This window comes from Lithobates pipiens, unplaced genomic scaffold (assembly GCF_037356315.1).
Source record: "Lithobates pipiens isolate NorthernLeopardFrog02 unplaced genomic scaffold, aLitPip1_a1.2 Scaffold_313, whole genome shotgun sequence".
Classification (NCBI taxonomy): domain Eukaryota; kingdom Metazoa; phylum Chordata; class Amphibia; order Anura; family Ranidae; genus Lithobates; species Lithobates pipiens.
The window spans coordinates 47,257-72,445 of NW_027507792.1; the positions used below are offsets into that span (position 1 = coordinate 47,257).

The window sequence follows — 25,189 nt, forward strand, 5'->3', positions numbered from 1 at the left end:
GGAGCCCCTCCCTCCTTCTCACACAGTTGGAGACCGCTGGGTCACGGAGCCCCTCATTCCTTATCACAGATGGAGACCGCTGGGTCACGGAGCCCCTCCCTCCTTCTCACAGAGGGAGACCGCTGGGGCACGGAGCCCCTCCCTCCTTCTCACAGAGGGAGACCGATTGGTCACGGAGCCCCTCCCTCTTTCTCACAGAGGGAGACCGCTGGGTCACGGAGCCCCTCCCTCCTTCACACAGTTGGAGATAGCTGGGTCATGGAGCCCCTCCCTCCTTCTCACAGATGGAGACCGCTGGGTCAAGGAGCCCCTCCCTCCTTCTCACACAGGGAGACTGCTGGGTCACGAAACCCCTCCCTCCTTCACACAGTTAGAGACTGCTGGGTCATGGAGCCCCTCCCTCCTTCTCACAGAGGGAGACCACTGGGTCATGGAACCCCTCCCTCCTTCACACAGGGAGACTGCTGGGTCATGGAACCCCTCCCTCCTTCACACAGGGAGACCGCTGGGTCACGGAGCCCCTCCCTCCTTCTCACAGATGGAGACCGCTGGGTCACGGAGCCCCTCCCTCCTTCTCACAGAGGGAGACCGCTGGGTCACGGAGCCCCTCCCTCCTTCACACAGTTGGAGATCGCTGGGTCACGGAGCCCCTCCCTCCTTCTCACAGAGGGAGACCGCTGGGTCACGTAGCCCCTCCCTCCTTCTCACAGTGAGACCACTGGGTCATGGAGCCCCTCCCTCCTTCTCACACAGTTGGAGACCGCTGGGTCACGGAGCCCCTCATTCCTTATCACAGATGGAGACCGCTGGGTCACGGAGCCCCTCCCTCCTTCTCACAGAGGGAGACCGCTGGGGCACGGAGCCCCTCCCTCCTTCTCACAGAGGGAGACCGATTGGTCACGGAGCCCCTCCCTCCTTCTCACAGAGGGAGACCGCTGGGTCACGGAGCCCCTCCCTCCTTCACACAGTTGGAGATCGCTGGGTCACGGAGCCCCTCCCTCCTTCTCACAGAGGGAGACCGCTGGGTCACGTAGCCCCTCCCTCCTTCTCACAGTGAGACCACTGGGTCATGGAGCCCCTCCCTCCTTCTCACACAGTTGGAGACCGCTGGGTCACGGAGCCCCTCATTCCTTCTCACAGATGGAGACCGCTGGGTCACGGAGCCCCTCCCTCCTTCTCACAGAGGGAGACCGCTGGGGCACGGAGCCCCTCCCTCCTTCTCACAGAGGGAGACCGATTGGTCACGGAGCCCCTCCCTCCTTCTCACACAGGGAGACAGCTGGGTCACGGAGCCCCTCTTTCCATTTCACAGATGAAGACCGCTGGGTCACGGAGCCCCTCTTTCCTTCTCACAGATGGAGACCGCTGGGTCACGGAGCCCCTTCCTCCTTCACACAGTTGGAGACCGCTAGGTCACGGAGCCCCTTCCTCCTTCTCACACAGGGAGACCGCTGGGTCACGGAGCCCCTCTCTCCTTCTCACACAGGGGGAACACTGGGTCACGGAGCCCCTCCTTCCTTCTCAGAGATGGAGAGCGCTGGGTCATGGAGCACCTCCTTCCTTCTCACAGATGGAGACCGCTGGGTCACGGAGCCCCTCCCTCCTTCTCACACAGGGAGACCGCTGGGTCACGGAGCCCCTCCCTCATCCTCACAGATGGAGACCGCTGGGGCACGGAGCCCCTCCCTCCTTCTCACACAGGGAGACTGCTGGGTCACGGAACCCCTCCCTCCTTCACACAGTTAGAGACTGCTGGGTCACGGAGCCCCTCCCTCCTTTTCACACAGGGAGACCACTGGGTCATGGAACCCCTCCCTCCTTCACACAGGGAGACTGCTGGGTCATGGAACCCCTCCCTCCTTCACACAGGGAGACCGCTGGGTCACGGAGCCCCTCCCTCCTTCTCACAGATGGAGACCGCTGGGTCACGGAGCCCCTCCCTCCTTCTCACAGAGGGAGACCGCTGGGTCACGGAGCCCCTCCCTCCTTCACACAGTTGGAGACCGCTGGGTCACGGAGCCACTCCCTCCTTCTCACACAGGAAGACCGCTGGGTCACGGAGCCCTTCCCTCCTTCTCACAGGGAGACCACTGGGTCATGGAGCCCCTCCCTCCTTCTCACACAGGGAGACCGCTGGGTCACGGAGCCCCTCCTTCCTTATCACAGATTGAGACCGCTGGGTCACGGAGCCCCTCCTTCCTTCTCACAGATGAAGACCGCTGGGTCACGGAGCCCCTCCCTCCTTCTCACAGAGGGAGACCGCTGGGGCATGGAGCCCCTCCCTCCTTCACACAGTTGGAGATCGCTGGGTCACGGAGCCCCTCCCTCCTTCTCACACAGGGAGACAGCTGGGTCACGGAGCCCCTCCTTCCATTTCACAGATGGATACCGCTGGGGCACAGAGCCCCTCCCTCCTTCTCAAAGAGGGAGACCGCTGGGGCACGGAGCCCCTCCCTCCTTCTCACAGAGGGAGACCGCTGGGTCACAGAGCCCCTTCCTCCTTCTCACAGATGGAGACTGCTGGGTCACGGAGCCCCTCCCTCCTTCTCACAGATAGAGACCGCTGGGTCACGGAGCCCCTCCCTCCTTCTCACACAGGGAGACCGCTGGGTCACGGAGCCCCTCCCTCCTTCACACAGTTGGAGACCGCTGGGTCACGGAGCCCCTTCCTCCTTCTCACAAAGGGAGACCAATGGGTCACGGAGCCCCTCCCTCCTTCACACAGTTGGAGATCGCTGGGTCACGGAGCCCCTCCCTCCTTCTCACACAGGGAGACCGCTGGGTCACGTAGCCCCTCCCTCCTTCTAACAGAGGGAGACCGCTGGGTCACGGAGCCCCTCCCTCCTTCACACAGTTGGAGACTGCTGGGTCACGGAGCCCCTCCCTCCTTCTCACACAGGAAGACCGCTGGGTCACGGAGCCCCTCCCTCCTTCTCACAGGGAGACCGCTGGGTCACGGAGCCCCTCCCTCCTTCTCACACAGGGAGACCGCTGGGTCACGGAGCCCCTCCTTCCTTATCACAGATGGAGACCGCTGGGTCACGGAGCCCCTCCTTCCTTCTCACAGATGAAGACCGCTGGGTCACGGAGCCCCTCCCTCCTTCTCACAGAGGGAGACCGCTGGGGCATGGAGCCCCTCCCTCCTTCACACAGTTGGAGATCGCTGGGTCACGGAGCCTCTCCCTCCTTCTCACACAGGGAGACAGCTGGGTCACGGAGCCCCTCCTTCCATTTCACAGATGGATACCGCTGGGGCACGGAGCCCCTCCCTCCTTCTCAAAGAGGGAGACCGCTGGGGCACGGAGCCCCTCCCTCCTTCTCACAGAGGGAGACAGCTGGGGCACGGAGCCCCTCCCTCCTTCTCACAGAGGGAGACCGCTGGGTCACAGAGCCCCTTCCTCCTTCTCACAGATGGAGACTGCTGGGTCACGGAGCCCCTCCCTCCTTCTCACAGATAGAGACCGCTGGGTCACGGAGCCCCTCCCTCCTTCTCACACAGGGAGACCGCTGGGTCACGGAGCCCCTCCCTCCTTCACACAGTTGGAGACCGCTGGGTCACGGAGCCCCTCCCTCCTTCTCACAAAGGGAGACCAATGGGTCACGGAGCCCCTCCCTCCTTCACACAGTTGGAGACTGCTGGGTCACGGAGCCCCTCCCTCCTTCTCACACAGGAAGACCGCTGGGTCACGGAGCCCCTCCCTCCTTCTCACAGGGAGACCGCTGGGTCACGGAGCCCCTCCCTCCTTCTCACACAGGGAGACCGCTGGGTCACGGAGCCCCTCCTTCCTTATCACAGATGGAGACCGCTGGGTCACGGAGCCCCTCCTTCCTTCTCACAGATGAAGACCGCTGGGTCACGGAGCCCCTCCCTCCTTCTCACAGAGGGAGACCGCTGGGGCATGGAGCCCCTCCCTCCTTCACACAGTTGGAGATCGCTGGGTCACGGAGCCTCTCCCTCCTTCTCACACAGGGAGACAGCTGGGTCACGGAGCCCCTCCTTCCATTTCACAGATGGATACCGCTGGGGCACGGAGCCCCTCCCTCCTTCTCAAAGAGGGAGACCGCTGGGGCACGGAGCCCCTCCCTCCTTCTCACAGAGGGAGACAGCTGGGGCACGGAGCCCCTCCCTCCTTCTCACAGAGGGAGACCGCTGGGTCACAGAGCCCCTTCCTCCTTCTCACAGATGGAGACTGCTGGGTCACGGAGCCCCTCCCTCCTTCTCACAGATAGAGACCGCTGGGTCACGGAGCCCCTCCCTCCTTCTCACACAGGGAGACCGCTGGGTCACGGAGCCCCTCCCTCCTTCACACAGTTGGAGACCGCTGGGTCACGGAGCCCCTCCCTCCTTCTCACAAAGGGAGACCAATGGGTCACGGAGCCCCTCCCTCCTTCACACAGTTGGAGATCGCTGGGTCACGGAGCCCCTCCCTCCTTCTCACACAGGGAGACCGCTGGGTCACGTAGCCCCTCCCTCCTTCTAACAGAGGGAGACCGCTGGGTCACGGAGCCCCTCCATCCTTCACACAGTTGGAGACCGCTGGGTCACGGAGCCCCTCCCTCCTTCTCACACAGGAAGACCGCTGGGTCATGGAGCCCCTCCCTCCTTCTCACAGGGAGACCGCTTGGTCACGGAGCCCCTCCCTCCTTCTCACACAGGGAGACCGCTGGGTCACGGAGCCCCTCCCTCCTTCTCACACTGGGAGACCGCTGGGTCACGGAGCCCCTCCTTCCTTATCACAGATGTAGACCGCTGGGTCACGGAGCCCCTCCTTCCTTCTCACAGAGGGAGACCGCTGGGGCACGGAGCCCCTCCCTCCTTCTCACAGAGGGAGACCGCTGGGGCACGGAGCCCCTCCCTCCTTCTCACAGAGGGAGACTGCTGGAGCACGGAGCCCCTCCTTCCTTCTCACAGATGGAGACCGCTGGGTCACGGAGCCCCTCCCTCCTTCTCACAGAGGGAGACCGCTGGGGCATGGAGCCCCTCCCTCCTTCACACAGTTGGAGATCGCTTGGTCACGGAGCCCCTCCCTCCTTCTCACACAGGGAGACCGCTGGGTCACGGAGCCCCTCCCTCCTTCTCACACTGGGAGACAGCTGGGTCACGGAGCCCCTCCTTCCATTTCACAGATGGAGACCGCTGGGGCACGGAGCCCCTCCCTCCTTCTCAAAGAGGGAGACCGCTGGGGCACGGAGCCCCTCCCTCCTTCTCACAGAGGGAGACCGCTGGGTCACGGAGCCCCTCCCTCCTCACAAAGGGACACCGCTGGGTCACGGAGCCCCTCCCTCCTTCACACAGTTGGAGACCGCTGGGGCACGGAGCCCCTCCCTCCTTCTCACAGAGGGAGACAGCTGGGGCACGGAGCCCCTCCCTCCTTCTCACAGAGGGAGACCGCTGGGTCACAGAGCCCCTTCCTCCTTCTCACAGATGGAGACTGCTGGGTCACGGAGCCCCTCCCTCCTTCTCACAGATAGAGACCGCTGGGTCACGGAGCCCCTCCCTCCTTCTCACACAGGGAGACCGCTGGGTCACGGAGCCCCTCCCTCCTTCACACAGTTGGAGACCGCTGGGTCACGGAGCCCCTCCCTCCTTCTCACAAAGGGAGACCAATGGGTCACGGAGCCCCTCCCTCCTTCACACAGTTGGAGATCGCTGGGTCACGGAGCCCCTCCCTCCTTCTCACACAGGGAGACCGCTGGGTCACGTAGCCCCTCCCTCCTTCTAACAGAGGGAGACCGCTGGGTCACGGAGCCCCTCCATCCTTCACACAGTTGGAGACCGCTGGGTCACGGAGCCCCTCCCTCCTTCTCACACAGGAAGACCGCTGGGTCATGGAGCCCCTCCCTCCTTCTCACAGGGAGACCGCTTGGTCACGGAGCCCCTCCCTCCTTCTCACACAGGGAGACCGCTGGGTCACGGAGCCCCTCCCTCCTTCTCACACTGGGAGACCGCTGGGTCACGGAGCCCCTCCTTCCTTATCACAGATGTAGACCGCTGGGTCACGGAGCCCCTCCTTCCTTCTCACAGAGGGAGACCGCTGGGGCACGGAGCCCCTCCCTCCTTCTCACAGAGGGAGACCGCTGGGGCACGGAGCCCCTCCCTCCTTCTCACAGAGGGAGACTGCTGGAGCACGGAGCCCCTCCTTCCTTCTCACAGATGGAGACCGCTGGGTCACGGAGCCCCTCCCTCCTTCTCACAGAGGGAGACCGCTGGGGCATGGAGCCCCTCCCTCCTTCACACAGTTGGAGATCGCTTGGTCACGGAGCCCCTCCCTCCTTCTCACACAGGGAGACCGCTGGGTCACGGAGCCCCTCCCTCCTTCTCACACTGGGAGACAGCTGGGTCACGGAGCCCCTCCTTCCATTTCACAGATGGAGACCGCTGGGGCACGGAGCCCCTCCCTCCTTCTCAAAGAGGGAGACCGCTGGGGCACGGAGCCCCTCCCTCCTTCTCACAGAGGGAGACCGCTGGGTCACGGAGCCCCTCCCTCCTCACAAAGGGACACCGCTGGGTCACGGAGCCCCTCCCTCCTTCACACAGTTGGAGACCGCTGGGTCACGGAGCCCCTCCCTCCTTCTCACACAGGAAGACCGCTGGGTCACGGAGCCCCTCCCTCCTTCTCACAGGGAGACTGCTGGGTCATGGAGCCCCTCCCTCCTTCTCACACCGGGAGACCGCTGGGTCACCACGTACGGGTTGGTTTTCTTAGTAAGAGCCTGGAAGGGCTGAAGTAACCGAGAGAATCCGGTCTTGTGGATATCGCCAAGCAGGCTGAAAGATCCAGGAATCCTACAAGTGTTCTACAGCTTAGTTTCCCTCCGTGTTCTGCAACAACGTCTGTGGCAGAGACTTGTTCCTGAGGAAGCACCAAGTTGGCTGCTAGGCCTTGTGAGAGGACTTTCCAACCTGAGTGATCATCCAGCTGTGATTGGCTGTTCTCTGGATGCAGTCAAAGTAAGCAAGTTCTTCAATGTGTTTTAAGTTTGATACTTAAGAGTACCTGAACTTCCTTCCCAACCCTCTGATCCCAAGTTGAAAGACTGTTCAATTGTTTGAGTTTTGCAAATAAAATACATTCAAGTGGATCTATTGTCAGTCTCGAGTTACTGGGCCACCTACCACGGGACATCCCCTAGACGTGCAACAAGGAGAACAAAAGGTAACGATAAGCCCAAAAATAACCAGCAGCTCCTTCGGGGGTTAGTGCTACATGTGGGGGCTCGTCCGGGATTTACCGTTACCCCACAAAGGAACTGTACACGTTCTAAAGTAAGGACAGAGGGTTGTGGTTGGAACTGCGCCATCAGCGCCATCTTTACTCGGACTTTCACTGGGGTGCGTAAGCGTGGGAGGAGCCCTTGCCGAAAAGCCCACGAAGTTGCGCAACCCAAGCATCCCAGTGGGAGGAGTCTCAGTTGTTCTTTCCTGCATGAGGCACCGCATGAGAGTGTGTTGAGGAAGGAGGAAAGACCAGTTGATATTTTTTTTGGGAGTGTTGGAGAAAAATTTCTTTGAGGATGTACCGTGCTCCGGGTATGCAGTCTGTGTCAGGACCCAGGATGCCTCTTGGAAGGGGTCCCGCAGGAATACAGCTGCCTGGCACCGTGCTCACAGACACGGGCATTCGCCTGCTGCCGCAGCGGCGGTTTATACTGTACACTACTGGAGACATCGAGGGCCTAGGCATGTTATGCGGAAAGCGCGAAAGCCTGGTCAGCAACCCTCGGCCATTCTCTAGATGTAAGAGGTGTGGAGAGTACACGTTTAAAGTTGAGCAGCCCACCGAATTGCCTCGGGCCTACAACATGGACTGGGCCACGGTATGGCAACTGAGGAGGCGATCGTCTACGCCCCAGCATCATCCATTGGAGCTCGTATTGCAAGAGAGGATGCTGCTCCCTTATTATGGATGGAGCTCCCCTCCCCCCAGTGTCTCCTATGTATTATTATTATGGATGGAGCCCCCTCCCCCCGATGTCTCCTATGTATTATTATTATGGATGGAGCCCCCCCTCCCCCCAGTGTCTCCTATGGTATTATTATTATGGATGGAGCCCCCCTCCCCCCAGTGTCTCCTATGTATTATTATTATGGATGGAGCCCCCTCCCCCCGGTGTCTCCTATGTTTTATTATTATGGATGGAGCCCCCCTCCCCCCAGTGTCTCCTATGTATTATTATTATTATTATGGACCTCCCCTCCCCCCAGTGTCTCCTATGTATTATTATTATTATGGATGGAGTTCCCCTCCCCCCGGTGTCTCCTATGTATTATTATTATGGATGGAGCTCCCTTCCCCCCAGTGTCTCCTATGTATTATTATTATGGATGGAGCTCCCTCTCCTCCCAGTGTCTCCTATGTATTATTATTATGGATGGAGCCCCCCCTCCCCTCCCCCCAGTGTCTCCTATGTATTATTATTATGGATGGAGCTCCCCTCCCCCCAGTGTCTCCTATGTATTATTATTATGGATGGAGTTCCCCTCCCCCCGGTGTCTCCTATGTATTATTATTATGGATGGAGCCCCCCCTCCCCTCCCCCCAGTGTCTCCTATGTATTATTATTATGGATGGAGCTCCCCTCCCCCCAGTGTCTCCTATGTATTATTATTATGGATGGAGCTCCCCTCCCCCCAGTGTCTCCTATGTATTATTATTATGGATGGAGCCCCCCCTCCCCTCCCCCCAGTGTCTCCTATGTATTATTATTATGGATGGAGCTCCCCTCCCCCCAGTGTCTCCTATGTATTATTATTATGGATGGAGCCCCCCCTCCCCCAGTGTCTCCTATGTATTATTATTATGGATGGAGCTCCCTCTCCTCCCAGTGTCTCCTATGTATTATTATTATCGATGGAGCCACCCCTCCCCCTGGTGTCTCCTATGTATTATTATTATGGATGGAGCTCCCCTCCCCCAGTGTCTCCTATGTATTATTATTATGGATGGAGCTCCCTTCCCCCCCAGTGTCTCCTATGTATTATTATTATGGATGGAGCTCCCTTCCCCCCAGTGTCTCCTATGTATTATTATTATGGATGGAGCTCCCCCTCCCCCCGGTGTCTCCTATGTATTATTATTATTATGGATGGAGCTCCCCCTCCCCCCGGTGTCTCCTATGTATTATTATTATTATGGATGGAGCTCCCCTCCCCAGGGTGTCTCCTATGTATTATTATTATGGATGGAGTTCCCCTCCCCCCAGTGTCTCCTATGTATTATTATTATGGATGGAGCTCCCCCTCCCCCGGTGTCTCCTATGTATTATTATTATTATGGATGGAGCTCCCCTCCCCCCGGTGTCTCCTATGTATTATTATTATGGATGGAGCTCCCCCTCCCCCCGGTGTCTCCTATGTATTATTATTATTATGGATGGAGCTCCCCCTCCCCCCGGTGTCTCCTATGTATTATTATTATTATGGATGGAGCTCCCCTCCCCCCGGTGTCTCCTATGTATTATTATTATGGATGGAGTTCCCCTCCCCCCAGTGTCTCCTATGTATTATTATTATGGATGGAGCTCCCCCTCCCCCGGTGTCTCCTATGTATTATTATTATTATGGATGGAGCTCCCCTCCCCCCGGTGTCTCCTATGTATTATTATTATGGATGGAGCTCCCCCTCCCCCCAGTGTCTCCTATGTATTATTATTATTATTATTATTATTATGGATGGAGCTCCCCCTCCCCCCGTGTCTCCTATGTATTATTATTATGGGTGGAGCTCCCCCTCCCCCCAGTGTCTCCTATGTATTATTATTATGGATGGAGCTCCCCTCCCCCCAGTGTCTCCTATGTATTATTATTATGGATGGAGCTCCCCCCGGTGTCTCCTATGTATTATTATTATTATTATGGATGGAGCCCCCCTCCCCCCGTGTCTCCTATGTATTATTATTATGGATGGAGCTCCCCTCCCCCCAGTGTCTCCTATGTATTATTATTATGGATGGAGCTCCCCCCGTTGTCTCCTATGTATTATTATTATGGATGGAGCTCCCCCTCCCCCCGTGTCTCCTATGTATTATTATTATGGGTGGAGCTCCCCCTCCCCCCAGTGTCTCCTATGTATTATTATTATGGATGGAGCCCCCTCCCCCGTGTCTCCTATGTATTATTATTATGGATGGAGCTCCCCCTCCCCCCAGTGTCTCCTATGTATTATTATTATGGATGGAGCCCCCCCTCCCCCCAGTGTCTCCTATGTATTATTATTATGGATGGAGCTCCCCCTCCCCCCAGTGTCTCCTATGTATTATTATTATGGATGGAGCTCCCCTCCCCGGTGTCTCCTATGTATTATTATTATTATGGATGGAGCTCCCCCTCCCCCCGGTGTCTCCTATGTATTATTATTATGGATGGAGCCCCCCTCCCCCCGGTGTCTCCTATGTATTATTATTATTATGCATGGAGCTCCCCCTCCCCCCAGTGTCTCCTATGTATTATTATTATGGATGGAGCCCCCCCTCCCCCCGGTGTCTCCTATGTATTATTATTATGGATGGAGCCCCCCCTCCCCCCGGTGTCTCCTATGTATTATTATTATGGATGGAGCCCCCCTCCCCCCAGTGTCTCCTATGTATTATTATTATGGATGGAGCCCCCCTCCCCCCAGTGTCTCCTATGTATTATTATTATGGATGGAGCCCCCCTCCCCCCAGTGTCTCCTATGTATTATTATTATGGATGGAGCCCCCCTCCCCCCAGTGTCTCCTATGTATTATTATTATGGATGGAGCTCCCCCGCCCCCCAGTGTCTCCTATGTATTATTATTATGGATGGAGCCCCCTCCCCCCGGTGTCTCCTATGTATTATTATTATGGATGGAGCCCCCTCCCCCGGTGTCTCCTATGTATTATTATTATGGATGGAGCCCCCCTCCCCCCAGTGTCTCCTATGTATTATTATTATGGATGGAGCCCCCCCTCCCCCCAGTGTCTCCTATGTGTTATTATTATGGATGGAGCCCCCCCCTCCCCTCGGTGTCTCCTATGTATTATTATTATTATGGATGGAGCTCCCCCTCCCCCAGTGTCTCCTATGTATTATTATTATGGATGGAGCCCCCCTCCCCCCAGTGTCTCCTATGTATTATTATTATGGATGGAGCCCCCCCCTCCCCCCGGTGTCTCCTATGTATTATTATTATGGATGGAGCCCCCCTCCCCCCGGTGTCTCCTATGTATTATTATTATGGATGGAGCCCCCCCTCCCCCCGGTGTCTCCTATGTATTATTATTATGGATGGAGCCCCCTCCCCCGGTGTCTCCTATGTATTATATTATGGATGGAGCTCCCCCTCCCCCGGTGTCTCCTATGTATTATTATTATTATTATGGAGCTCCCCCTCCCCCCGGTGTCTCCTATGTATTATTATTATGGATGGAGCCCCCTCCCCCGGTGTCTCCTATGTATTATTATTATGGATGGAGCCCCCCCTCCCCCCAGTGTCTCCTATGTGTTATTATTATGGATGGAGCCCCCCCCTCCCCTCGGTGTCTCCTATGTATTATTATTATTATGGATGGAGCTCCCCCTCCCCCAGTGTCTCCTATGTATTATTATTATGGATGGAGCCCCCCTCCCCCCAGTGTCTCCTATGTATTATTATTATGGATGGAGCCCCCCCCTCCCCCCGGTGTCTCCTATGTATTATTATTATGGATGGAGCCCCCCTCCCCCCGGTGTCTCCTATGTATTATTATTATGGATGGAGCCCCCCCTCCCCCCGGTGTCTCCTATGTATTATTATTATGGATGGAGCCCCCTCCCCCGGTGTCTCCTATGTATTATATTATGGATGGAGCTCCCCCTCCCCCGGTGTCTCCTATGTATTATTATTATTATTATGGAGCTCCCCCTCCCCCGGTGTCTCCTATGTATTATTATTATTATGGATGGAGCTCCCCCTCCCCCCGGTGTCTCCTATGTATTATATTATGGATGGAGCTCCCCTCCCCCCGGTGTCTCCTATGTATTATTATTATTATGGATGGAGCCCCCCTCCCCCAGTGTCTCCTATGTATTATATTATGGATGGAGCTCCCCTCCCCCCGGTGTCTCCTATGTATTATTATTATTATGGATGGAGCTCCCCCTCCCCCCGGTGTCTCCTATGTATTATTATTATTATGGATGGAGCTCCCCTCCCCCCAGTGTCTCCTATGTATTATTATTATTACTATGAATGGAGCTCCACCCACAGAGGAGGAGTCTGTGTGTCGGGGGGCGTGTCTCGGGAATGTGTGGGGGGCGGGTCCCGCGCGGTGTGTAGGGGGCGGGTCCCGGGGGGTGTTGTCCCGTTCTCCTCCTCTGATTGGATGCGGCGCTCCTCCCATAGAAGGATTTCTACACCTTGTTGGGGATCCAGGAATAGAAGATAAAAAACAGTACGTCACGCCGCCCCGCCCACTCCCAGCACCGCCCCCCACTCCGCCCCGCCCCCAGACCCTCCCACCACCGCGACTGGGGCCCCAATCATCACTCCTATCCCGGGGCCACCGCGACCCGAACCGATCCGATCTGATCCGATCCCGGACACGGCGATGGATTTCCTGGCTGGATGTGTCGGAGGTGAGAGACCAATAGAGACCCCGACATCCCATAATATATATAGAGACCCCGACATCTCATAATATATATAGAGACCAATAGAGACCCCGACATCCCATAATATATATAGAGACCCCGACATCCCATAATATATATAGAGACCAATAGAGACCCCGACATCCCATAATATATATAGAGACCAATAGAGACCCCGACATCCCATAATATATATATATATATATATATATATAGAGAGAGATAGAGACCCCGACATCCCATAATATATATATAGAGAGAGAGAGAGATAGAGACCCCGACATCCCATAATATATAAAGAGATCGATAGAGACCCCGACATCCCATAATATATATAGAGATCAATGGAGACCCGACATCCCATAATATATATAGAGATCAATAGAGACCCCAACATCCCATAATATATATATATATAGAGATCAATGGAGACCCGACATCCCATAATATAAATATATATATAGAGAGAGAGATCAATAGAGACCCCGACATCCCATAATATATATATATATATATAGAGATCAATAGAGACCCCGACATCCCATAATATATATATATATATAGAGATCAATAGAGACCCCGACATCCCATAATATATATATATATATAGAGAGAGATCAATAGAGACCCCGACATCCCATAATATATATAGAGATCATCCATAGTGTGTGATACAATGTAATCTTCTATAGAGGGACGATGATCAATAATCTATACAATCCAATGATTTATACAGTGATAATCCTCATCAGCCAATCAGGAATCACCTTCATTCCTCTCACTTCTGATGGAAGTTTTGGGGTTCCTGACGGTTTACACTTCAGGGTGTTCTGCACATCATGGCCTCCCGGGCTGTATCCGAGCCGCCTCCCCCGGGCTGTATCCGAGCCGCCTCCCCCGGGCTGTATCCGAGCCGCCTCCCCGGGCTGTATCCGAGCCACTTCTCCCGGGCTGTATCCGAGCCGCCTCCCCGGGCTGTATCCGAGATGCCGCCTCCCCGGGCTGTATCCGAGCCGCCTCCCCCGGGCTGTATCCGAGCCGCCTCCCCGGGCTGTATCCGAGCCGTCTCCCCGGGCTGTATCCGAGCCGCCTCCCCCAGGCTGTATCCGAGCCGTCTCCCCGGGCTGTATCCGAGCCGCCTCCCCCGGGCTGTATCCGAGCCGCCTCCCCCGGGCTGTATCCGAGCCGCCTCCCCGGGCTGTATCCGAGCCACTTCTCCCGGGCTGTATCCGAGCCGCCTCCCCGGGCTGTATCCGAGATGCCGCCTCCCCGGGCTGTATCCGAGCCGCCTCCCCCGGGCTGTATCCGAGCCGCCTCCCCGGGCTGTATCCGAGCCGTCTCCCCGGGCTGTATCCGAGCCGCCTCCCCCAGGCTGTATCCGAGCCGTCTCCCCGGGCTGTATCCGAGCCGCCTCCCCCGGGCTGTATCCGAGCCGCCTCCCCGGGCTGTATCCGAGCCGTCTCCCCGGGCTGTATCCGAGCCGCCTCCCCCGGGCTGTATCCGAGCCGTCTCCCCGGGCTGTATCCGAGCCGCCTCCCCCGGGCTGTATCCGAACCGCCTCCCCGGGCTGTATCCGAGCCGCCTCCCCGGGCTGTATCCGAGCCGCCTCCCCCGGGCTGTATCCGAGCCGCCTCCCCGGGCTGTATCCGAGCCGTCTCCCCGGGCTGTATCCGAGCCGCCTCCCCCGGGCTGTATCCGAGCCGTCTCCCCGGGCTGTATCCGAGCCGCCTCCCCCGGGCTGTATCTGAACCGCCTCCCCGGGCTGTATCCGAGCCGCCTCCCCGGGCTGTATCCGAGCCGTCTCCCCGGGCTGTATCCGAGCCGCCTCCCCCGGGCTGTATCCGAGCCGTCTCCCCGGGCTGTATCCGAGCCGCCTCCCCCGGGCTGTATCCGAGCCGCTTCCCCGGGCTGTACCCGAGCCACTTCTCCCGGGCTGTATCCGAGCCGCCTCTCCCGGGCTGTATCCGAGCCGCTTCCCCGGGCTGTATCCGAGCCGCTTCCCCGGGCTGTATCCGAGCCGCCTCTTCCGGCTGTATCCGAGCCGCCTCTCCCGGGCTGTATCCGAGCCGCTTCCCCGGGCTGTATCTGAGCCGCCTCCCCTGGGCTGTATCCGAGCCACTTCCCCGGGCTGTATCTGAGCCGCCTCTCCCAGGCTGTATCCGAGCCGCCTCTCCCGGGCTGTATCCGAGCCGCCTCTCCCGGGCTGTATCCGAGCCGCCTCTCCCGGGCTGTATCCGAGCCGCCTCTCCCGGGTTGTATCCGAGCCACTTCCCCGGGCTGTATCCGAGCCGCCTCCCCCGGGCTGTATCCGAGCCACTTCCCCGGGCTGTATCCGAGCCGCCTCTCCCGGGCTGTATCCGAGCCGCTTCCCCGGGCTGTATCCGAGCCGCCTCTCCCGGGCTGTATCCGAGCCGCTTCCCCGGGCTGTATCCGAGCCGTCTCCCCGGGCTGTATCCGAGCCACTTCCCCGGGCTGTATCCGAGCCGCCTGCCCCGGGCTGTATCCGAGCCGCCTCTCCCGGGCTGTATCCGAGCCGCTTCCCCGGGCTGTATCCGAGCCGCCTCCCCCGGGCTGTATCCGAACCGCCTCCCCGGGCTGTATCCGAGCCGCTTCCCCGGGCTGTATCCGAGCCGCCTCCCCGGGCTGTATCCGAGCCGCCTCCCCCGGGCTGTATCCGAGCCGCCTCCCCCGGGCTGTATCCGAGCCGCTTCCCCGGGGTGTATCCGAGCCGCCTCCCCGGGCTGTATCCGAGCCGTCTCCCCGGGCTGTATCCGAGCCGTCTCCCCGGGCTGTATCCGAGCCGTCTCCCCGGGCTGTATCCGAGCCGTCTCCCCGGGCTGTATCCGAGCCGCCTCCCCGGGCTGTATCCGAGCCGCCTCCCCCGGGCTGTATCCGAGCCGCCTCCCCCGGGCTGTATCCGAGCCGCCTCCCCCGGGCTGTATCCGAGCCGCCTCCCCCGGGCTGTATCCGAGCCGCTTCCCCGGGCTGTATCCGAGCCGCCTCCCCGGGCTGTATCCGAGCCGCCTCCCCGGGCTGTATCCGAGCCGCCTCCCCCGGGCTGTATCCGAGCCGCCTCCCCCGGGCTGTATCCGAGCCGCCTCCCCCGGGCTGTATCCGAGCCGCCTCCCCCGGGCTGTATCCGAGCCGCTTCCCCGGGGTGTATCCGAGCCGCCTCCCCGGGCTGTATCCGAGCCGTCTCCCCGGGCTGTATCCGAGCCGTCTCCCCGGGCTGTATCCGAGCCGTCTCCCCGGGCTGTATCCGAGCCGTCTCCCCGGGCTGTATCCGAGCCGCCTCCCCGGGCTGTATCCGAGCCGCCTCCCCGGGCTGTATCCGAGCCGCCTCCCCGGGCTGTATCCGAGCCGCCTCCCCGGGCTGTATCCGAGCCGCCTCCCCGGGCTGTATCCGAGCCGCCTCCCCGGGCTGTATCCGAGCGCCTCCCCGGGCTGTATCCGAGCGCCTCCCCGGGCTGTATCCGAGCCGTCTCCCCGGGCTGTATCCGAGACGCCGCCTGGGCTGTATCCGAGCCGCCTCTCCCGGGCTGTATCCGAGCCGTCTCCCCGGGCTGTATCCCAGCCGTCTCCCCGAGCTGTATCCGAGACGCCGCCTGGGCTGTATCCGAGCCGCCTCTCCCGGGCTGTATCCGAGCCGCTTCCCCGGGCTGTATCCGAGCCGCCTCCCCCGGGCTGTATCCGAGCCGCCTCCCCCGGGCTGTATCCGAGCCGCCTCCCCGGGCTGTATCCGAACCGCCTCCTCGGGCTGTATCCCAGCCGCCTCCGCCGTCTCCCCGGGCTGTATCCGAGCCGTCTCCCCGGGCTGTATCCCAGCCGTCTCCCCGAGCTGTATCCGAGACGCCGCCTGGGCTGTATCCGAGCCGCCTCTCCCGGGCTGTATCCGAGCCGCTTCCCCGGGCTGTATCCGAGCCGCCTCCCCCGGGCTGTATCCGAGCCGCCTCCCCCGGGCTGTATCCGAGCCGCCTCCCCGGGCTGTATCCGAACCGCCTCCCCGGGCTGTATCCGAGCCGCTTCCCCGGGCTGTATCCGAGCCGCCTCCCCTGGGCTGTATCCGAGCCGCTTCCCCTGGGTGTATCCGAGCCGCCTCCCCGGGCTGTATCCGAGCCGTCTCCCCGGGCTGTATCCGAGCCGTCTCCCCGGGCTGTATCCGAGCCGTCTCCCCGGGCTGTATCCGAGCCGTCTCCCTGGGCTGTATCCGAGCCGTCTCCCCGGGCTGTATCCGAGCCGCCTCCCCGGGCTGTATCCGAGCCGCCTCCCCGGGCTGTATCCGAGCCGTCTCCCCGGGCTGTATCCGAGCCGCTTCCCCGGGCTGTATCCGAGCCGTCTCCCCGGGCTGTATCCGAGCCGTCTCCCCGGGCTGTATCCCAGCCGCCTCCGCTGTCTCCCCGGGCTGTATCCGAGCCATCTCCCCGGGCTGTATCCGAGCCGTCTCCCCGAGCTGTATCCGAGACGCCGCCTGGGCTGTATCCGAGCCGTCTCCCCGGGCTGTATCCGAGCCGTCTCCCCGGGCTGTATCCGAGCCGTCTCCCCGGGCTGTATCCGAGCCGTCTCCCCGGGCTGTATCCGAGCCGCCTCCCCGGGCTGTATCCGAGCCGCCTCCCCGGGCTGTATCCGAGCCGCCTCCCCGGGCTGTATCCGAGCCGCCTCCCCGGGCTGTATCCGAGCCGTCTCCCCGGGCTGTATCCGAGCCGTCTCCCCGGGCTGTATCCGAGCCGTCTCCCCGGGCTGTATCCGAGCCGTCTCCCCGGGCTGTATCCGAGCCGTCTCCCCGGGCTGTATCCGAGCGCCTCCCCGGGCTGTATCCGAGCCGTCTCCCCGGGCTGTATCCGAGCCGCCTCCGCCGTCTCCCCGGGCTGTATCCGAGCCGTCTCCCCGGGCTGTATCCCAGCCGTCTCCCCGAGCTGTATCCGAGACGCCGCCTGGGCTGTATCCGAGCCGCCTCTCCCGGGCTGTATCCGAGCCGCTTCCCCGGGCTGTATCCGAGCCGCCTCCCCCGGGCTGTATCCGAGCCGCCTCCCCCGGGCTGTATCCGAGCCGCCTCCCCGGGCTGTATCCGAACCGCCTCCTCGGGCTGTATCCGAGCCGCTTCCCCGGGCTGTATCCGAGCCGCCTCCCCCGGGCTGTATCCGAGCCGCTTCCCCGGGGTGTATCCGAGCCGCCTCCCCGGGCTGTATCCGAGCCGCCTCCCCGGGCTGTATCCGAGCCGCCTCCCCGGGCTGTATCCGAGCCGCCTCCCCGGGCTGTATCCGAGCCGTCTCCCCGGGCTGTATCCGAGCGCCTCCCCGGGCTGTATCCGAGCCGTCTCCCCGGGCTGTATCCGAGCGCCTCCCCGGGCTGTATCCGAGCCGTCTCCCCGGGCTGTATCCCAGCCGCCTCCGCCGTCTCCCCGGGCTGTATCCGAGCCGTCTCCCCGGGCTGTATCCCAGCCGTCTCCCCGAGCTGTATCCGAGCCGCCGCCTGGGCTGTATCCGAGCCGCCTCTCCCGGGCTGTATCCGAGCCGCTTCCCCGGGCTGTATCCGAGCCGCCTCCCCCGGGCTGTATCTGAGCCGCCTCCCCCGGGCTGTATCCGAGCCGCCTCCCCGGGCTGTATCCGAACCGCCTCCCCGGGCTGTATCCGAGCCGCTTCCCCGGGCTGTATCCGAGCCGCCTCCCCTGGGCTGTATCCGAGCCGCTTCCCCTGGGTGTATCCGAGCCGCCTCCCCGGGCTGTATCCGAGCCGTCTCCCCGGGCTGTATCCGAGCCGTCTCCCCGGGCTGTATCCAAACGCCTCCCCGGGCTGTATCCGAGCCGTCTCCCCAGGCTGTATCCCAGCCGTCTCCCCGGGCTGTATCCGAGCCGTCTCCCCGGGCTGTATCCGAGCCGTCTCCCCGGGCTGTATCCGAGCCGTCTCCCCGGGCTGTATCCGAGCCGTCTCCCCGGGCTGTATCCGAGCCGTCTCCCCGGGCTGTATCCGAGCCGTCTCCCCGGGCTGTATCCGAGCCGTCTCCCCGGGCTGTATCCGAGCCGTCTCCCCGGGCTGTATCCGAGCCGTCTCCCCGGGCTGTATCCGAGCCGCCTCCGCCGTCTCCCCGGGCTGTATCCGAGCCGTCTCCCCGGGCTGTATCCCAGCCGTCTCCCCGAGCTGTATCCGAGACGCCACCTGGGCTGTATCCGAGTTTTTGCATCAATTTGTGTTTTGTGTTTTTAAATCATCCCAACAACAAAGTGGCCATAAAAAAGTAAAAAAAAAAAAAAAAAGCAAACGCAAATCGCAGCCAAATCATGTGCACAAAAATCAACATGCACAGCAAAAAGCAAACTGCATAGCTGTACCGAGCCAAATGCCGGCCACACAGATACATTTTCAGACAAGAATATTCATGTGAAAAATCTTTGTACATTCGATGAATGAAAGAATTTATTAACCGACACCCGGGCTGTATCCGAACCGCCTCCCCGGGCTGTATCCGAGCCGCCATACGGTTGTACTGCACTCTGGTATAAGGCGTGCTACGTCTGTACGCAGTGGTATAAGGCGCGCCATGTCTGTACGGTCTGGTATAAGGCGTGCTACGTCTGTGCAGTTTGGTATAAGGCGTGCTACGTCTGTGCAGTTTGGTATAAGGCGTGCTACGTCTGTGCAGTTTGGTATAAGGCGTGCTACGTCTGTACGGTCTGGTATAAGGCGTGCTACGTCTGTACGGTCTGGTATGAGGCGCGCTACGTCTGTACGGTCTGGTATAAGGCACGCTACGTCTGTGGTTTGGTATAACGCCCGCTACGTCTGTACGGTCTGGTATAAGACGTGCTACGTCTTTACGGTCTGGTATAAGGCGTGCTACGTCTGTACGGACTGGTATAAGGCGCGCTATGTCTGTACAGACTGGTATAAGGCGTGCTATGTCTGTACGGTCTGGTATAAGGCGTGCTACGTCTGTACGGTCTGGTATAAGGCGTGCTACGTCTGTACGGTCTGGTATAAGGCGTGCTACGTCTGTACGGTCTGGTATAAGGCGTGCTACGTCTGTACGGTCTGGTATAAGGCGTGCTACGTCTGTACGGTCTGGTATAAGGCGTGCTACGTCTGTACGGTCTGGTATAAGGCGTGCTACGTCTGTACGGTCTGGTATAAGGCGTGCTACGTCTGTACGGTCTGGTATAAGGCGTGCTACGTCTGTACAGTCTGGTATAAGGCGTGCTACGTCTGTACGGTCTGGTATAAGGCGTGCTACGTCTGTACGGTCTGGTATAAGGCGTGCTACGTCTGTACGGTCTGGTATAAGGCGTGCTACGTCTGTACGGACTGGTATAAGGCGCGCTATGTCTGTACGGACTGGTATAAGGCGCGCTATGTCTGTACAGACTGGTATAAGGCGTGCTATGTCTGTACGGTCTGGTATAAGGCGTGCTACGTCTGTACGGTCTGGTATAAGGCGTGCTACGTCTGTACGGTCTGGTATAAGGCGTGCTACGTCTGTACGGTCTGGTATAAGGCGTGCTACGTCTGTACGGTCTGGTATAAGGCGTGCTACGTCTGTACAGTTTGGTATAAGGCGTGCTACGTCTGTACGGTCTGGTATAAGGCGTGCTACGTCTGTACGGTCTGGTATAAGGCGTGCTACGTCTGTACGGACTGGTATAAGGCGCGCTATGTCTGTACAGACTGGTATAAGGCGTGCTATGTCTGTACGGTCTGGTATAAGGCGTGCTACGTCTGTACGGTCTGGTATAAGGCGTGCTATGTCTGTACGGTCTGGTATAAGGCGTGCTACATCTGTACGGTTTGGGGCTCTTGCTGACATTTCAGTAGGTCGTTGTTCTGTGACGATCAGATGAGGTCGCTGAGTGCGAGGAAGGAGATGATCCTCAGACGATTAGGCAGTTTAATGCGGATTATGTAGGCGGCACGCAGGTTCTGCCAGTCTCTGACGTTGGCACCGGCGGGGTGACTCACGCTGTTTGCTCTGCCAGTTTCTGTTACCTGCATGGCTGCTGCAGTGTGCGCTCTGCCATGACAGATGGGGAACGAGGGAGGGCGTGAGGGGGTCACACGGGGGGAGATGAGGGGGGCACACAGGTAAGGGGCACATGGGGGAAGATGAGGGGGGCACACAGGGGGAAGATGAGGGGGGGCACACGGGGGAAGATGAGGGGGCACACGGGAGGGGTGAGGGGGTCACACGGGGGGAGATGAGGGGGGCACACGGGGGGAGATGAGGGGGGCACACGGGGGGTATATGTTGGAGTTTGTAGGAGAACTGATAACTACAGACAATCCTATGAAGTGCCCTTCAGTTTACTTTTGGCATTCCTGTTGTGTCATTTATAAAGTTGAACCCAAAACTCTGCTGACATGCCGTGTGTATATATAATGTATAGTGTATGTATGTATATATATTTTATAGATGTTTTGCCTGCCATAGGATTTGTAATCCATCCAGTCCTGAGGTTTGCACAGCTCTGTCACACAGTTCAGCTCCATCTGGCAGGAGCTGATTTTCATTTGCAGCAATTTTTATTTTTTATAAACACTTATAGGTCTTGTCCCACCCCCAGTCTGTAATTGGACAGTGAAGAGAGAAGCGGCACACCTGAGGAGTACAAGGGCCAATAAGGAAGCTTGGATTTGGGGGGGTGGGATTTGTGGCGGTGGGATTGGCAGTGGGGTGGGATTTGCGGGGGTGTGATTTGCAGGGGTGAGATTGGCAGTGGGGTGTGATTTGCAGGGGTGAGATTGGCAGAGGGGTGGGGTTTGAGGCGGTGGGATTTGCGGCAGTGGGATTTGCGGCGGTGTGATTTGCAGGGGTGAGATTGGCAGTGGGGTGGGGTTTGAGGCGGTGGGATTTGCGGCAGTGGGATTTGCGGCGGTGTGATTTGCAGGGGTGAGATTGGCAGTGGGGTGGGGTTTGAGGCGGTGGGATTTGCGGCAGTGGGATTTGCAGGGGTGAGATTGGCAGCGGGGTGGGGTTTGAGGCGGTGGGATTTGCGGGGGTGTGATTTGCAGGGGTGAGATTGGCAGCGGGGTGGGGTTTGAGGCGGTGGGATTTGCGGCAGTTGGATTTGCGGCGGTGTGATTTGCAGGGGTGAGATTGGCAGCGGGGTGTGATTTGCAGGGGTGAGATTGGCAGTGGGGTGGGGTTTGAGGCGGTGGGATTTGCGGCAGTGGGATTTGCGGCGGTGTGATTTGCAGGGGTGAGATTGGCAGTGGGGTGGGGTTTGAGACGGTGGGATTTGCAGAGGTGTGATTTGCAGGGGTGAGATTGGCAGCGGTGTGGGGTTTGAGGCGGTGGGATTTGAGGCGGTGTGATTTGCAGGGGTGAGATTGGCAGCGGGGTGGGGTTTGAGGCGGTGGGATTTGCGGCAGTGGGATTTGCGGCGGTGTGATTTGCAGAGGTGAGATTGGCAGTGGGGTGGGGTTTGAGGCGGTGGGATTTGCGGCAGTGGGATTTGCAGGGGTGAGATTGGCAGCGGGGTGGGGTTTGAGGCGGTGTGATTTGCGGGGGTGTGATTTGCAGGGGTGAGATTGGCAGCGGGGTGGGGTTTGAGGCGGTGGGATTTGCGGCGGTGTGATTTGCAGGGGTGAGATTGGCAGTGGGGTGGGGTTTGAGGCGGTGGGATTTGCGGCAGTGGGATTTGCGGCGGTGTGATTTGCAGGGGTGAGATTGGCAGCGGGGTGGGGTTTGAGGCGGTGGGATTTGCAGAGGTGGGATTTGCAGAGGTGGGATTTGCAGAGGTGGGATTTGCAGAGGTGTGATTTGCAGGGGTGAGATTGGCAGCGGGGTGGGGTTTGAGGCGGTGGGATTTGAGGCGGTGTGATTTGCAGGGGTGAGATTGGCAGCGGGGTGGGGTTTGAGGCGGTGGGATTTGCAGAGGTGGGATTTGCAGAGGTGGGATTTGCAGAGGTGGGATTTGCAGAGGTGTGATTTGCAGGGGTGAGATTGGCAGCGGGGTGGGGTTTGAGGCGGTGGGATTTGAGGCGGTGTGATTTGCAGGGGTGAGATTGGCAGCGGGGTGGGGTTTGAGGCGGTGGGATTTGCAGAGGTGTGATTTGCAGGGGTGAGATTGGCAGTGGGGTGGGGTTTGAGGCGGTGGGATTTGCGGCAGTGGGATTTGCGGCGGTGTGATTTGCAGGGGTGAGATTGGCAGCGGGGTGGGGTTTGAGGCGGTGGGATTTGCGGCGGTGTGATTTGCAGGGGTGAGATTGGCAGCGGGGTGGGGTTTGAGGCGGTGGGATTTGCGGCAGTGGGATTTGCGGCGGTGTGATTTGCAGGGGTGAGATTGGCAGCGGGGTGGGGTTTGAGGCGGTGGGATTTGCGGCGGTGGGATTTGCGGCGGTGTGATTTGCAGGGGTGAGATTGGCAGCGGGGTGGGGTTTGAGGCGGTGGGATTTGCGGCAGTGGGATTTGCGGCGGTGTGATTTGCAGGGGTGAGATTGGCAGCGGGGTGGGGTTTGAGGCGGTGGGATTTGCGGCAGTGGGATTTGCGGCGGTGTGATTTGCAGGGGTGAGATTGGCAGCGGGGTGGGGTTTGAGGCGGTGGGATTTGCGGCGGTGTGATTTGCAGGGGTGAGATTGGCAGCGGGGTGGGGTTTGAGGCGGTGGGATTTGCGGCGGTGTGATTTGCGGCGGTGGAATGGTGAACACATGAAATGGAAGATGTTGCACTTGGTGGAAGGGAATTGTAGGGACATCGGGGGGGATTTTTGTATCATTTATTAGATTGTGGAAGAGTTGCACCGCGGCGCTCTATAAACTCGCTGATGGTGGGGGAGGGGGTTCTGTACAGGTATTGTGTCACAGCAGCTCACAAGGTACAGCCCAGTGATGAGGTCACATGGTGGTGGTGATGAGGTCACGTGGCGGTGGTGGTGATGAGGTCACGTGGTGGGGATAAGGTCACATGGTGGTGGTGAGGTCACGTGGCGGTGGTGGTGATGAGGTCACATGGTGGTGGTGATGAGGTCACGTGGTGGTGGCGGTGGTGGTGATGAGGTCATGTGGTGGTGCTGAGGTCACATGATGGTGGTGAGGTCACGTGGTGGTGGTGGTGAGGTCACGTGGCAGTGGTGGTGATGATGAGGTCACGTGGTGGTGGCGGTGGTGGTGATGAGGTCATGTGGTGGTGGTGATGAGGTCACGTGGAGGTGGTTGTGATGAGGTCACATGGTGGTGGTGAGGTCACGTGGTGGTGGTGAGGTCACGTGGCGGTGGTGGTGATGAGGTCACATGGTGGTGGTGAGGTCACGTGGTGGTGATAAGATCACATGATGGGGGTGGTGAGGTCACGTGGTGGTGGTGAGGTCACGTGGCGGTGGCGGTGGTGGTGATGATGTCACATGGTAGTGATGAGGTCACGTGGTGGCGGTGGTGATGAGGTCACGTGGTGGCGGTGGTGATGAGGTCACATGGCGGTGGTGATGAGGTCACATGGCGGTGGTGGTGACGAGGTCTCGGCTACTTTTATGTGGACATATCTGGGTTTGCACAGCAAGTGGATTTCTATTGGTCAGAAAAATCAGTAGAATGAAGTGTTGGTGGGCGGAGCTCTCCATAAAATGACATCACAGTGATGAGATGTACAGCACATTGTCCTCCTCCATATCTAGGATGAATGGGGATCAAAGAGCTCCGACCTTCCCCCACCTGAGGGAAGACCCAGAGATGGGGGAGGGGCGGCATTTCAAGCATAACTGAAAGCAAGACTTTCTTTAGTGTTGGATGAAGGGGAAGACCCCCTGGCAGATGTTGGATGGATGGGGGAAGACCCCCTGGCAGGTGTTGGATGGATGGGGGAAGACCCCCTGGCAGGTGTTGGCGGGAGACCCCCCTGGCAGGTGTTGGTGGGAGACCCCCTTGCAGGTGTTGGTGGGAGACCCCCTGGCAGGTGTTGGATGGATGGGGGAAGACCCCCTGGCAGGCGTTGGTGGTAGACCCCCTGGCAGGTGTTGGATGGATGGGGGAAGACCCCCTGGCAGGCGTTGGTGGTAGACCCCCTGGCAGGCATTGGCGGTAGACCCCCTGGCAGGTGTTGGCGGTAGACCCCTGGCAGGTGTTGGATGGATGGGGAAGACCCCCTGGCAGGTGTTGGCGGGAGACACCCCCTGGCAGGTGTTGGCGGAAACACCCCGGGCAGGTGTTGGCGGGAGACACCCCCTTGCAGGTGTTGGATGGATGGGGGTAGACCCCCTGGCAGGTGTTGGGGTAGACCCCCTGGCAGGTGTTGGATGGATGGGGGAAGACCCCCTGGCAAGTGTTGGCGGTAGACCCCCTGGCAGGTGTTGGATGGATGGGGGAAGACCCCCTGGCAGGTGTTGGTGGTAGACCCCCTGGCAGGTGTTGGTGGTAGACCTCCTGGCAGGTGTTGGGGGGAGACCCCCTGGCAGGTGTTGGATGGATGGGGAAGACCCCCTGGCAGGTGTTGGCGGGAGACACCCCCTGGCAGGTGTTGGCGGGAGACACCCCCTGGCAGGTGTTGGCGGGATGGGGGAAGACCCCCTGGCAGGTGTTGGCGGTAGACCCCCTGAAAGGTGTTGGGGGAGGGGGGGAGACCCCCTGGCAGGTGTTGGATGGATGGGGAAAGACCCCCCTGGCAGGTGTTGGCGGAA

At 59.7% G+C, this 25,189-nt stretch overlaps 1 protein-coding gene across 2 annotated transcripts in view; it reads left to right on the forward strand.

Annotated features, from left to right (window-relative positions):
- The first annotated feature begins 12,439 nt into the window (after positions 1-12,439).
- Positions 12,440-25,189, forward strand: part of LOC143955108 (mitochondrial basic amino acids transporter-like) — a 30,578-nt gene continuing 17,828 nt past the window's right edge. For both annotated transcript variants that reach the window (XR_013269781.1, XM_077465227.1), the window contains exon 1: positions 12,440-12,578. Coding sequence is in view for 1 of the 2 variants with exons in the window: in XM_077465227.1 (XP_077321353.1) it covers positions 12,551-12,578 (28 nt within the window). In the remaining variant the exon portion in view is untranslated. The remainder of the gene's footprint in view (positions 12,579-25,189) is intronic.